Consider the following 15011-nt stretch of genomic DNA (forward strand, 5'->3'; position numbering starts at 1 on the left):
ATTCTAAGTTCCCTCTGCAGGCATTTTTGCTAAATATATATACTGTGTGTGTATATATTATAAATATATACTGTATCTATCCACTGATAGATGTATACACTATTACAAAAAAAAAAGAGTAAGTTGTTACACAAACTTTACATTTACATTTTTATATATATATATATATTTATATATATATAACTCTCTCCCCACTACATTTGGTACAAAGAATAAATCAATCTCAGTGGACAGCAATTTTCTCTCCAGGTGGGCTTAACATCAGATTAACACTGGAGGCGTCAAACTGTCTGCAACGGACACGGACTCTGTTCCTCCAATCTCTGTTGATTTCAAACCAACCATCTCATTTTTCTGAACGTAAGGCATTAGGAACAGTGGTGGTAAGACAACACATATTTTACTCCTATAGTATCTGTACAGTTCATATATTTAAGAGCAGCCCTGGCTCATATGCTGAACATTCAAGTGCACCTTTACAGCAACAGCACCTCTGACACCGTGGTTTTATCGTCAAGTGGTTCATCTATTAGTGAGCTGCACGAGTTATTTGTGGTGAGTGGCAGCTGATCAAGTAAAGCCTGACAGCAACTGCACAACACAGCCTGGATAACGCCGTAAGGCACATTCCTTCTGGAGGGACAAAGGCAGCCACTTCCATGGGAAAAGACAGAAGAATGGTCTAACTAAAGATGCTTCCGCTACATACTTGGCTGTAACATTTCCATCATATTTTACATACAGTATACCTGAATCCCATCCAAAGGGTTTGCAGAAAACCCGTGTCTCCAGATCAACACAGGAACTGCCCAGGGTTCCCCTTCTCTGTCTTAGAAGTGAAAGAAAAAAAAAATACATACAGCAAGATGAGTCTTTTGGAAAGCAACGCTCTGGAAGTAAATGCATTCCCAGTGTACTGCAAGATGGCCTTAGGAACAGGAAATTTTAACAAGTTTAACATCCAGCTGCAGGAGCAATTCAGGCTGCTACAGATATTACAGACCTGATGACCAAGCTGCTGAATTACCTGGATCTTAAGAAGCTCACTGTCCCTGGTGTCATTAACCTGCTACGCATTAGAGAGCTCATACAAAACGCACCCCTCACACCGCATTAACATTGTCCTTACAGAACTGCACCCTCATGCAAACACTAATTGAGTAATAAGCGGTCTGATTTCTTTCTTTCGCCCTCTCTTGGATTCTACTTTCTGCTTGAATGGAGTCTACAAACCCTTGCTGTGATTGCCAATTATATGAAAAAGGGCTGAATCCTTTTGGATGGCTGGTAAGAAGGAATGTCTCAATGAAACCATAACCACATGCACCACCCTTGAAGCATCTGCCCTTCAATAGCCTACAAAGCATCCACCTCCTGGGCGCAATGGCAGTAATGACCTATCTTGGTGAGCTGAACATTTAAATAATTTCAGCTGCTATGTAGCACTTCGGGGAAAAAATTCAGTTTATATCAAGTTATTTTTGTGAAGCTGAAAATGGAAAAATATTTAAGTGGGGGTGGAAGAAGAAGAAAGAAAAAATAGAAAACTATAATAATTACAATTTTGACGTGCTCGCATTCACTCCAAACCCCAGCTGCAACCCTGCCACATGCACAGTAACTGCAGAACATGTCAATAGAGGGCATCTTCTGATGGGGAAGCTCTGAGATGGCTTTAATTTTACAATGGCTAGAGTGATCTTGACAGCCAATGTTTTCTTCTGAATCATATAAATTAGAGCTGGAAAATCCCATCCTGATAGCCTAATCTAATAATTTTCAACCCCTGGGCTACATACTGGTCAGAACTACTTTTAAGTGAGGATCTTCAGTGTTGCTGAGGGGGACACAGAACTTCAGTGAGATGGGGTGAACTTGTTACAGCACAAGGTACAAAGGCATTGCTCCTCAAATGAGGTTTAGGGGCCTAGGAGGAGCCCCTCTGCAGGTGCAGGCACCTGCTACCAGTACTCTCCTGCTTCCCTGGTGATCCTGCTTCACTCCTGCTGCTCTCACCCTGACCATGCTTCCAGGGGGGGTTGAGACCACCAAGCCACCGTGCCTGCTTCAAGAGTGGCAGCAGGCTGCTTCAGACAGAGCTTCAAGGTCTGCATCAGCTCCTGACTGCTTCAAATGCAAGTACATCTATTTATGGGCACCTCTCTCTCTTTCTCTCTCTTCCTTTGTTCCCTCTATTTCACCTGGTGGGATCAGAGCAGAATCAGGATGAGCTGCCAAATTAGAAAAACAGCTGCTGAAAGTGATGGGCACTATTGAGCCTAAGGTGTCCTCGTGGCAGTGCTAATGACCCCACTTTATTACAAATATCCCTACAGCCTTCAATCACTGCAAACTGAAGTTGAACAAAGTAATTTAAAAATGGGAGGCTACTTTATTCTTGCCTTCTGGTCAAACCACCATAACACAGCCTTACAGAGCCATGTTGGCTTTTCCTCGCAGGAAAAGCAATATACTTGTCAAGAGCAATACAGTCTTTCTTCATCTCCCTACCAGCTGCCTACGTGAAAGAGCTGAGCACACAGCCCAAGCTGGGCTTCCAAACAAGCAACTGCAAAGGAACAGCACTGACAAACGACTGGTGCCGGCTTACAGCGAAATCTGAAATAAAGCAAAGACAAACGGGACCGCTGGGAGCACGGCTGAGGCAATGGCCAAGCGCGGGCATGGCAATTGCTCGAGTAAGATGCAGACGACAAAGCCAAGCTCAGGACTACGTGGAGCTCATGCGTGTTTCGGGGTGTACTTTTATCTCATGCTCAGTATTGTGACATTCTAAAATCCTTAGCATCAGGAGTTCATTATAAATATTTAGAAACACTGAATGATAACAGCGGTGAACTTGTTCACGTTGCTAACACATTGGATGTAACTGTACATTAAGCACCAGCAATAAGTTTCCTTTTTGCCAAACAATTATGTCAGACAAACATCTGGTTGTAGACAACATGGCTTCTGCATCAAACTAATACAGTTCTTACAGACACAGTCACACACATACATAAAATTACATTTCAAGGCTGGATATATTGTTTCATAATGCTACCACCCCAATTTACTTCAATAGCTGCAGCAGCATTTGTTTGTTGGGTTGTTTTTGTTCAGAAAAATTAAAGAAATATTGGCAAACAACACACATTACTCAGCTGTGTTACTATCTCATAGAGTACTGACTGGAAGACGCTATAAGAATGTGCAGCAGACTTTCTGGGTCATGTCAGACTATGGAAACATTCCTTATAAAAATACTCTCCCCCTGCAAAGTCAGAATTATTCACTCTTTGAAACTAAATGAACTAAAAACTAACAGTAAAACAAGAGGGAAAATTAGCCCAAAGCATGGTGATTTCCCACAAGAAGAGCATGACCTCTAAAGTTGCCTTTCCTGGCAGATGCAATCAGGATCAAAGCTAGAACAAAAAGAGTTAACACTGTCTCAGAAAAAAAAAAAAAAAAAGAACAAGAAAGAAAGAAAAAAAAGCCCATGGCTCTTGCGCGGCAATCATCACATGTTTTTTTCCAGTGATATAAACATCTTTGATTGTTAGGCACTCCAAGTTCATGTCTCCGATGTTATTCCAACATTTACTTTGAGAAAAGTGTCTCACTGCCTGTATAATTTTCTTTTAATTAAGACTGGAAACATTCTGGAAAGCTTCTTTGAGTAATGCACTTTGTTTGTGTGTTGTTTCTCATCATCTGAACTGCATATTACCAAAGAAGGCTGCAGAGAGTATTTCCTGTAATATGAAAAGATTCTGTTGAAGATACAGGGAACACTGCCCTAGAAAGTCTTTTTTTTTTTCCAGAAACATAAAAAAAAAAAATCAAAAAGAAAAAAAAAGGAAAAGAAAAAGAAAACGTTCTTCAAGTTGTTGGCATGATGCAGTCCTCACTTGTCCTGTCTCATGAGCTGCGTGTCATCCAGTGCACCACTGCTACCCTGTCTTGGAAAGGATGCTCCTCACCAGACGGACACCCCTGCCCCAGGAGGCCACCTCTTGCCTTGCTTAGAGTGCACCCGTGCTGCTGCGTGGTGGCCAATGAGCCCAGCACACAACCACCTCCTTGAAAACGTCGGCCTTGGACAGCAATGCTGATCTTCCAGCCACAAACAGTTCCAGTAGTAAGAGCCATCTCTAGCCAAATATCCACAAAAGCTCTGCAGAATGGTCCATATGCATTTTTGTCCTTGTAAGGAGATGTGCTGTTTACAAGAAATACAATTAACCAAAGGAAAAAAAAGATCCTACTGTACAATATTTACATCTAGAGGCTGGACCAGTATTTGGTCCATAAAATCAATTAAAAAAAAATTTGTATAGGAAGTGATCCAGTCCTGTATGATCTGTCCATCATCAGCTGTTGGCAAAGGTCCTTCCAGGGGAGGCCTCGGGCCTGTAGTCATATTTATTCAGTGTACTGGGATAATAGGTTGTTGTGTACACGTTGGTTTGCTGCAACGGGTAGAAGTTGGTCCTGTCATCCGGTATCAAATTGTTCTTGTTAAGTGTCTGTAAAAGAGAAGAGGAAATGACAAGCATGGTACTGGTGTGACATAATTACTCTTATCTACCTGCAGACACCTCCCTCTCACTTGCCTTCTCCATCACGGTCTCTGTAGCAGCCACCACCGCCTTCCCTCCAGCTGGGAGAGTAAGACAGTACATTGTACTCACTATGGGGCTCTGTGGGGGACCACAGCTCCTGCCAGGTCCCCTTCGGTGGACCTGTGCTCAGATACTGCTAGGGCCAGAACCCAGAGCCTTCTCCAGGGACCTGGAGTCTCCTGGTAGATGATGTGTTGTCTGAACATCATTGTCACACAAAACCATGCTGGGCCTACATGAAACTTGGTGATTAATGGCAGCGCTCAATCTAATCTCTTCCAAAATGCTCATGTTACAGCCTGCAGCTCCCTCTCAAACCAGTTGCCAAACGGCAGCTTTTTCTCTTTGGAAGAGCAGGTGTGCATTTACCTGATCTCCATCTCCATTGGTAGATATCCAGGTTTGGACCCCCCGATATTAAGTGTGTCACTTCTGTAAGCTACAGTATAAGTAATAAATTATGGTCACTTTTGGAAAAGCTAAAATGACTTAAAAAAATTTTAACAACCACGTAACAATTTTTGGCAACAACAACATAAAAATGAGAACCACAAATGCCCGTTTTACCATAAAAATTTAGAAATGGGGTTTTTCTCCCTCCCCTCTTCCCTCCCTTCTTTGCTTTTTGCAAGAATTGCTATAACTCTTCCCGTCAGCAAGCAGATGTCCCCCTTTCTCCAGATGAAAGCCCATTGCTATGCCAGCCGTTACCTACGCACAAGGATAAAATCCCATTTTGGGAGGATGCAATAATTTAATGAAGCTTTCTCCTTTATCTTTATAGTCATCTGATTTCTGTGAATTTGGCTGAGCAACATTTGTGACAGTTTTTTTCAACTAACCCCTGGCTTAAATTTCTTATATATATTTCTGGCCTATGTCGCTCCTACGTGCACCTTTAATGGTTGTCATGCAGGGAACTCACTCTGATTTGGGACTCAACACTAGTCGTGTTTGCTACAGCATCCTCATGATCAGGGCACAGCACCTTTAAAGAAGGTATGAGCGTCTCTTCTGTCTGGAGCAGAGAGACGGAGAGGTCTAATGAGACAACCAGTCCTGGAACCTAATGGTTTTGCCACAATCCAATACTCCTGGTGGAACCACTTCACCTCAGTTCCCCCTTGAGACAAACAGCTCACAGCCGACCCAGTTCAGGGCAAGACAAAAATTAATTAACCAGTTCTCAAGCTCATGAAACAACCAGCTCTATTAGCTTTACTTGACCCATCTAACTTCAGCCACCTAAACTTGAGGCATTGGGGCTCCATTAGCAAGGCGAGAAGTCTCCTTTCTGCGTCAAGGCAGGTGCAGATGAAAATTGTCTTCTGGGGGAGCCCCTGTCCCCCCCAGCTCTGGCAGCAGTGGGGTGACCAGCCAGCAGTGGGTGCTCAGCTTTTAGGAGGCTACAGTTAGGTGAGCAGAGTCTCATCTTGTACACGTGCCCGTGGCACAGCTGGGGCTTAGCCACATCCCAACTGTGACCACTGCAATGATCCCTAGGCCACCCCTAGGCTCAAAGACGACCACAGGCAGTACATTTATCTCCCAATTTCTTTATAATTGAGTAAATTTAAGCATGGGGAGGGGGAGAGGAGGAGGAAGAAAAGAAAATGCTTTCTCTTAATCTGATAGCACACTGACAACTACAGCTACCCTGGGAGCTGTGACTCCCAGTTTCATACAAGACGTTAGCAGGAAATGCTTTCCTATGGCAAAAGTACCCTGGCAAAGAAATTTCCCAGTTGCTGAACTACTGGGTAACTTTTTTTGAAATGAGCACTACCTGAAACATCTCCTACATGAAAACCAGAGGAGACCCAGCCTCCTCTTGGTCTGACGGCCATCTCTCCCTGCCTGGGCTCTAAAACAAGCTCACAGCACATCAATTGTAGGAACCAGGGTCAGAATTTGTATAGGCACACTCAAAGTGATGAATATTTCCACGGAATGAGAATTTGTGCCCTTCAATATGGAAGGAAGAAAAGAAATGTCATGCTTTGCTTCCAGTCACCCAAAGAAATATTAAAATAGTGTAGGCAACAGACTGCTGCTTTGTGCTGGAGCCTAGGGAAACAAGGAAGCCAGACTCAGTCCTCCGCTGCTTGCTACGTTTCCCTGGGAAATCCAATTATCTGCTCTCTGCTTCAGTGTCTTCTGACCCAGCTTGATAAAAACGATTGAGGTCCCCTGTAAAATTGCACTTTGCTGACTACTACCACGAAGCATTTGGAGGAAGTGCTCTCTGGTGAACAACACAGGTGTTCATATTGGCTGTGCAAGATGACTGCGATTTCCTATCAGTGCCCCTAGCCCAGGATACCCGCTGCAGGCAGTGTAACCTCATGGCCACAGGCTGCCACAGAAGGACAAAGAGGCTGGTTCCCACTGCCGCGCTTCCTGGACTCTCTGGAAGGCAGTCCAGCATCCAGGTCACTTCTGGGGATGGTTAAGATTCACAATGCAAGATTACCACATCTGAAATATGGTGACGTCAAAATCCTGACTTGAGATCACTCAGGACCATCTTGATCTGAGGACAAGAACCTCAGGACTCTACTTTTTTGGCTTTCAGTTGGAAAATCTGTACGAGTTTCAACTTGTCCCGTGATGTTTAAAACTAGCCCCTTACAGTAGATTTAGCATTTAATTAACATGATTTGCATTTTTTTCTCTATCTCTTATCTTACTTTCATATAACATTTAATTAGGAAAAAACCCCACAACTGCTCCTTTGCTCTTTTTGGTTTTATTTTCGATGGAGGGCTTATATCTTAGGGAAATACCTTATGAAAATGGTTTAGCGGAATTTACAATGCAATTAGCTGCAAAGAATTTGTCTCCAGAAACGGCGCGATGGCAGTACAGTCCTAAATCAGCATGATCAATGTGCACTGCCTCAACGTTTCCCCACACAAACTTATTGTCTGTCTCATTTTAATAAATAGATGATTAGGTTCCTTGGCACTAGAAATCAGTTGATATTTTGATGAAGGGAAATTAGGCAGCAGTGAATTTCAGAGATGTACACATACATACTTGTGCATGCACTGCAGGAGAAGAGCTGTGCAGTTACACCTCTCTGGGTGGGCTCCTGTGCTGTTTTACTCAGGGCTTTAACCCTTGCTCTCGTCCTGCAATTCTTTGCTGTGACAGTACAGAGATGCCCAACGACTTTCCCTTTGGAAAATATTCCCCCAACACTACATGGGTTATGCCATCAAGGTTAGAGCCTCCTGACAACTTGAACTCACTAGAGTTACTGTGGGAATGAAAACATCCTGCTGCACCCATAGGTGTTCCCACCAATATTTATCAGTCCCAATGGGAAAGGCCGAGAGTCATCACCACCACCCAGCTACGGTCAATCACAAAAACCTAACACAGACCAGACTCTTGCTCACAGCCCAACTCCTACAAGTGCCTCTTCACCTCAGCCACCTCTGAGCCAAGTCCCCAGTACTACAGCAGCCAAGAAGTGGTTGCTGAAGGCAATGCCCAGTAACTCCTCTTAGAAGGGACAATCCTTTGGTGCTTTTGCAGGGACTTATCTGTGGCTGCAGTAACTAAGCTGTCTAAAGCAGTGCAGCGAGCACTAGAGCTCAGGCTGTCCTCAGTAGAGGTTTCAGAGAAGGAAGACTGACTTACCTTTGCTGTCTGAGCCCTTCTGCACTGCCATCCTGCACCCTTCAGGGAGTTGTGTCAGTCATCTGAGCACTCACCAGCCCTTACTGATGACAATTTTCCTGATACTCAACCTGTATTTTCCCCTTCTTGTTGTCTGCTTCCTGCCATATCAAACACTAATGCCTCCCCTTGCCTGCAGCTACAACCTCTTAGGACTGGCTGCTGATTAAGCAGGATTGGAAAAGACCAAAAGCCTGATCAATGTCTACTGCTGAAACATCACTTGGTGCAAAACCTCTGTGCTACACACATGGTGTATTTCAGACACTGAGGGAAGCGTATTTCAGGCCCTCGTATTGGTCTTATCTTGCCTTGAGAAGAAAGAAGCTTCTGGTAGTTGTGCAAGCACAATAGTCCCCATGCAAAAGTGAGGCCAGACACTGAGATAATATGAAAACCTGTGGGATGTGCTTAGAAGTGCTCCATTCAGCTAGCAACTAAAAACTCAACATGCATCAATCAAATACTTTTACCTGCTTCCTCCCTTCCAGTATGAGCCACATCATCCTGGCATATTTGATATAATTTATTTCTTCTGGTCTGTTCACCACTAACCTCAATTCAAAAACCTGTTAGCAGAAGGTAAGCCACCAGCATGCACTAACCCAACCAAGTGGATCACTCAAAAGCAGGCACAACTTCTTTGTTATGTTGCATTGGCATATAATTAATATATGAAAAAATATCTTTGACCCAGGAACTCTGCTTTGTCAAGCAGGGATGTTTTCAGATGGCCTAAGATGGGTATGGTTTTAAGAGCATGTAGAACAGCAGCAGCTTTCTCCATTATCTACGACCTGTCAACTAATCAAAAGGTCCAATTTTGTTGCCAGTGAATTGCATGTCTATACCAAGCAGAACAGAATCTCAAGTATTTCAATATTTATAGAAATATATAAAAGCAATTTGTTATCACTCTTGCTTTTGAATTAGCGATTAATTGGAACTGGAAGAGTCTGAGGGGAAAGTTTACAGATCTCCCCTCTTGTGTGCTGCTCTGCCCCTTGGTATTCCCACCCGAGGGAAAATACTGATACTCACAGGCTGCTTCTCCCAAGGTGGAGCCAAACGTCGGATGTGTTAAACATGAGTGCGTTGTGCCATACGCATACATTTAATTTTGTTTAGCTTTCTCCATTGATATTTTTAGCCTAAGTCATCATTCAGATTTTCCATTTGTTACTTTTTCTCCAGCAATGTCTTGCCACTACTCCCCCAAATTCTGCCTCTGATCCAAATCATTAAGTCATAATCCACTGGCCTACTTGCTTACATTCTCCCAGATGTATCAAAACATCTTCATGCATAACAGTATGGGACTTCCAATACTACTCCCATCCTACAGCTGCATGTACAAGCTGTACAAACATTTCTTACATAAACAGATCAAATGTTTCCATTTCCAATAAATACTCATGCAAATTTCAAAACTTGATTTTTAAACGAGGATTAAGATCTCCCCGCTCCGAATTAAAAAGAATTCCATATAGTTTTCAGGAAGCTAAAGTGAAAAGGATGCTTCTAAAAGCATCTAATATACCTACAACTAATAATAAAACAAGGGCCATAAGGTAGTTCCCGCAGGGTGACATGCAGTGACAAGATTTCTTGAATCTTCTCATGCAGAAAGCACTCAGATTTCTGGAGTTTGGCATGCTCTTTGAGCTCCAGATCTTCTTTCTTGTTTTGGGGGCACTGTGGGGGAACAGTCAGCAAGTTTCCCAGGAGTTTTGTAGATTAATCTTCACCAGCTACGCAGCACTACAGACCCCATGAAATCAGTGAGCAAGGACAATTTTTCCCAAGCTCACAGTTTCTCCACTATGTCAACAGGGGTTATTTCAGTTCTTCTACCTCCCACACATGACAGTTTCCTCTTAAAAAAGGTAAAAAGAAGAAAGAAGAAGTTGGATGACCTTCCGGGGCAGCTTCAAACCACTCTGTCTTGCATTTATGGTTAAGTTATCATCACTTTAACCTCTGAAGAGGCCGAACGACGCAGCGTGCACCTTTCCAATGGGCATGACTCATCAGAGATGTGCCGCCTGTGCCAGGACTGACTGCACAGCTGGAAGTTTCCATCTTGCAAGTTTGTTTGTAATGTTAAATGTCCCAGAGACAAACTTCCCCTTTCCTTCATCGCAAAGTGAGCGCAGGCACTAAGGAACGACGGGTAACAACTCCAACCACGGCTAACCCTGGTCATGCACTATGGACACGCACAGGCGAAGGTCTAAAATCAGGGTCTAGGTAGCAGACAGCAACTCTGTAGTCAACCCATTCCTCTCAGCAGTATCCAAATGAAGCCCTTGTGCATCCTGCATCCTGCCTCTGCAAAATCAGGGACAGAATTCCCACTGAACTCAGTCACATAATTATGCCTTAAAGAATTGAAGTAGCGTTTTCAGTTTTCCTTGGAACAGGATCCAACAGACTTCCTGTAGCAAAAGTGGGATAGCCATTACTCCCCCTCATCCCTGAGGAAAATGGTGGGATAAGGGAATCATGCAATGAAGTAAGGAAGTCAAGATCCAACATTTAGCTTCTTTAGTGCTCCTTTTAAGTTGTTTGTTCCTTGCAGTGAAATCAGACTGAGCAAAATGCCTTTTTGATGCAGATCAGCTGTTTTATGGAGCTAGCCATGCCTCCTTGTTAAAGGATGCTACTTTTTGTGTTCTAGGAACATTAGTCAAATGACTTAGGGTTGTAGAAATATATTAATATTATGAAACATTTGCCACAGCTTGTACATCTCTGGAAGTACCAAGGCAGAGATCTCAGAATTACAATTAACCAGTAAATTTGGAAATAATTAGCATAATAATTACATTTCAACAAAATAAACCATACAACTAAAATAACCTCTTTTGGCAATAATTGACACCAGGAAAATAAATGACGTCTGGCCCACCCACATGCTCCCTTTCTTCTGCTCCACCGGATGCCACAACACTGCTGTGCCTCTCGAGCTGTGCATTACAAATGACCCTGGAAAGATGGAAAGTTGCCAGAAAGACCTTATGAGACCCATGTATTTACTTCAAGCTAAGAGTGATTTTTAAGACTTCAATGATTCTTCTTTCCGATCTTTCTTAAAAATTCACTTAGTGTCTTACACTAAACAAACTATCTCACACAATGCTTTTATAAAACCTCCCGAGCTCTGCCTACACTGAAGTCATAGGTAGCAGTGGCCAGGGTTTATGTGTTGAGTTTTTTCTGATGAATTCAATACGGCAGTTCGCAGGATTTACAGTGAAGTGTAGATGTACAGATGAGAAACCTATTTTCTATATAAAAAAGATCTTCCTCTCAAAAAGAGATACAAAAAAAAAATCCCACTGAGACACTAAACTTCTGATTGCATGTTCTTTTTGGATGGAAGCTTACCATATTTTTAGACTGGAAATTCTTCCTTCACTGTTATTGGTAAATAAATTAAACAACCCCCAAATGACGGCAGCATCTGTAGATGTGCTCGGGTTGACAATGGAACTAGCACTCAATTATAAGAAAATGAATAGCTACAGTTTTCTATAGCTGTTTGAAAATAGCTATTTTATCCTTACACTTAGGAGGGAGTGAGGTTGTATTACCGCCATTTTAAACTTATAAAAACCTTCAGAGTTGGCAACATAAAGGACCATTGTCAGAAAAATGCTTTGGCACATCTCTGACTTTAAGCACATGAGTGAGGTGACAAAACTGTATGTAATAGTAAGGCAAACTGAAGTGAGTCCCTGGTTACAGTTAAATCCAGGTTTAAGTATTTTTCTGAACTGGAAACTGAAGTCCAAGGAGCTGATGGAAACCTTTGCACTGGCAAGTGCAGGTGTCTAGCCTAAAGCTTGCTCTTTATCCTTGCCATCTAACTCTGGCTTGCCAGTAATTTGGTGTTGCGACACCCATGACGTGGCACCCAGACACAAAAGAGGAATTCAGGGCTGCCCCAAGCTGCTTCCCAATATAGCTGGTGCACAGGATATAGCAGACATGATCTCAGCTGTGTGGGAAGGTGTAAACTGTCTCCTTGCTGCACTACTATGCTTCAGTCTCTGCCCTTCCTGGGTCCTTCGCATACACTACAGTGTTACTACAGGGGCTCACAAGTTGGGCTACAGCACCTGCTCTCGTGCATGCTCTAGTATTCAGACCAACTCAGCAGAGGTATAATCACTGCCTTCTAAAACTAGGTTTAGTAAGCTGCACTGGGTGCAGATGAGCATCTGAAGCAACTGGGCGAGACTGGTCTTCCACTGGTGGTAACTCGTAAGGCCCCAGTGACTGCAGGTCACTGCAGGTCATTCCGGGGAAGGCAGTTCCCGCTGCCTCCTTGCAGCTGTATTGCAGCAAGCAGCCTTCAGTTTTCAGGTGTCCTCGATGCTGCTTGTTCTGCTGAATTACCAACCCAAGTCATGCAGCCTGGTGCCAGCTCACAGCGCTACATTTAGACTGAGAATTGCAAAGGTGTAACTGCAGTGGTGCAAAAAAAAAAAAAAAAAAAGTAGTAAAAATAGAAATAAAAGTAAAAACTAGCCTAATTTGCCATCTGCTAACTCTGTTCAATCTCTTATAGCCTTATTGCTTTCCAGGTATCTCCCACCCTCTGAATAGCTGCTTTTTTATTATTTTCCTCAAGATTGCTTTGTTTTCTCCCCATGCTGCATCTCACCTTGTTATTTTGTCTCCACATTTATAACCTCCCCAGGTCATTTTCCATTATTTCTATGGAAAAAACAGCAATGGCTGTTTTTCTGACACACCTCCCAATTTAATATCTTCGGCTAGTTTAATTAACACACTGACTGCACCCTCTCCAAGCTCATTAATGAAGACATTAAATAAAGCCAAACCTTGCATTACTGCTTGCAGTGCCCCAAACAACTCCTGCCCATAGCCCCATATGTTCCCATTAACGATTGTCCGATGTTCACAGTCCATTAGCCAGGTTTTAATCTCTGCAGCAGTGTTCCTGTCCAAGCCAATTTCTACTTATACGTCACAAGATTATTTAAGACTCCAATATCACCCTCTTTTCTCTAGGTATATGGACCAGTGAAGATGCATTTTTAAGCAGCTGAGAATCTGCAATTATGCAGCTCAGTCTCGTGCCTTCCCTTCGTCCTCTAATGCTGAAACCCTGTGCAAAAAGTGATGGTGTTTGATTTCTTCCTGCTCAGCATTAGGTCCCGGCTCAGCTGTCTCTCCACCTCTCATTTCATCAGGGTATGTGACATGTTGCCTCTCAAATATTAACTCAGATTTGTCTGAATATTAACATTGACACAGATTTGTTTCAATGAGCTTCCGTCTCTGTAGCTGAAAGCACAGTCAAGTCAATCCAATTTGTTTCTCCTGGTTTCACTCCTAGTATGGCCCCAACTCTGCAAAATTTTAAAGACCAAGTGGGATTTAACACCCCATTGATATGCTTTGTTGAATGGGCGAGGTCCAGGCATACTCTATCAATGTGGGCCTGTACAATGACAGATAGTTTCTCTTATCCCCGAATCCAACTGGCGTTTCCCACACAGACTTACTGGAGCTACTTGTGTGACTTCAGTGCACTGGACTTTAGTAGCTTAACAGTGACTCAATTAGCTGGGAGGAAACTGGCCTGCTTTCTTGCAAATGCTTTTGTATTACCTTTCCATTTCATGGCACTGGGGGTTTGCCCAAGATCCATGATATTTATAAAAGTAATTGGAGTTGTTCATTAACTGGTTCTCACAGATTCTGGGATACAGTCCATCTAGATTCCTTCATCCGCAGATTTTCAGTTCTTTCCTTCATTCACATGCTTTGTGCCAAATCTCGGGACGACGGTCGAGCTGATTTAATGAGGATTCTCCCAGCTATAGGGGAACACAGACAGAGCTACTCCTGCTTACCTTGCGCCAAACCTATTGTGCATATATAAATGATGCACCACGGAAAGGTGACAATGGATGTAGTGTTGCTGCAGCCTGCGTGGGGGCATCAGCCAGCACATCCTGAGCAGCCCTGAGCTCTCCATTGCTCTTTAGGACAGGCCTGTCACGGTTCAGGAAAAAAACAGCTGAGGTAGTTCGGCTGTTATCTCTCAGAGCTGCCAAACACGTTCTGGTTGTGGAGCTCTAGTTCTGAATACTGACACAGCTTTATTTTGTATGCATGCAGCGAGATTTCTTTATAATTCTACTTAAAAATCTATTATTCGCTAGTGGAGCTATTCCAGATCAATAGTGAGGCAGCTCCCCTCCAAGTGTACCACAAAGGTTATACATTTCCTGATATTTATTGTTTGTCTAATATTATTCTCTCCCTTTACTTCAGCTCCCTGCCTCTTTCATGGCTTCTTTTAAACTCTTCTGCAAATACATAATTAACTCTTCCTGCGTATCTTGGACGCACTGAGGATTTCCCAGTTCAGCTAGTGCACATAACGCTGCCAGCCAGAGCTTCCTGGAGACAAGGAGTGAAGAACCACTTCAAGCACCTGGACCAAGGGAGACCCATTAACTTTTGGCAAATGAGGCTAGGGTATATTTGAAATATTCCTTTTTCGACCAGTAGAGGGAAGTCATGTAAATACACAGCAGTCAGTGCAGTGAGGTTTTGTTATTACTCCTGCAGTTCTTCTTCGTTTAATTCTCCTTCTTCCAGCACAGGTGGGTGGGTGGAGGCAGATACATGTCAACCCCAGAGAAGTTAGGA

General features: G+C 43.2%; 1 protein-coding gene across 3 annotated transcripts in view; it reads right to left on the minus strand.

The window, feature by feature from the left end:
- Positions 1-4376: 4376 nt before the first annotated feature.
- The window catches only part of SEMA5B (semaphorin 5B), a 134907-nt gene continuing 124272 nt past the window's right edge, over positions 4377-15011 (minus strand). For all 3 annotated transcript variants that reach the window (XM_086615346.1, XM_086615345.1, XM_086615344.1), the window contains exon 21: positions 4377-4532. In XM_086615346.1, coding sequence (XP_086471472.1) covers positions 4377-4532 — 156 coding nt within the window. The remainder of the gene's footprint in view (positions 4533-15011) is intronic.

This window comes from Tauraco erythrolophus, chromosome 8 (genome assembly GCF_009769465.1).
Source record: "Tauraco erythrolophus isolate bTauEry1 chromosome 8, bTauEry1.pri, whole genome shotgun sequence".
NCBI lineage: Eukaryota > Metazoa > Chordata > Aves > Musophagiformes > Musophagidae > Tauraco > Tauraco erythrolophus.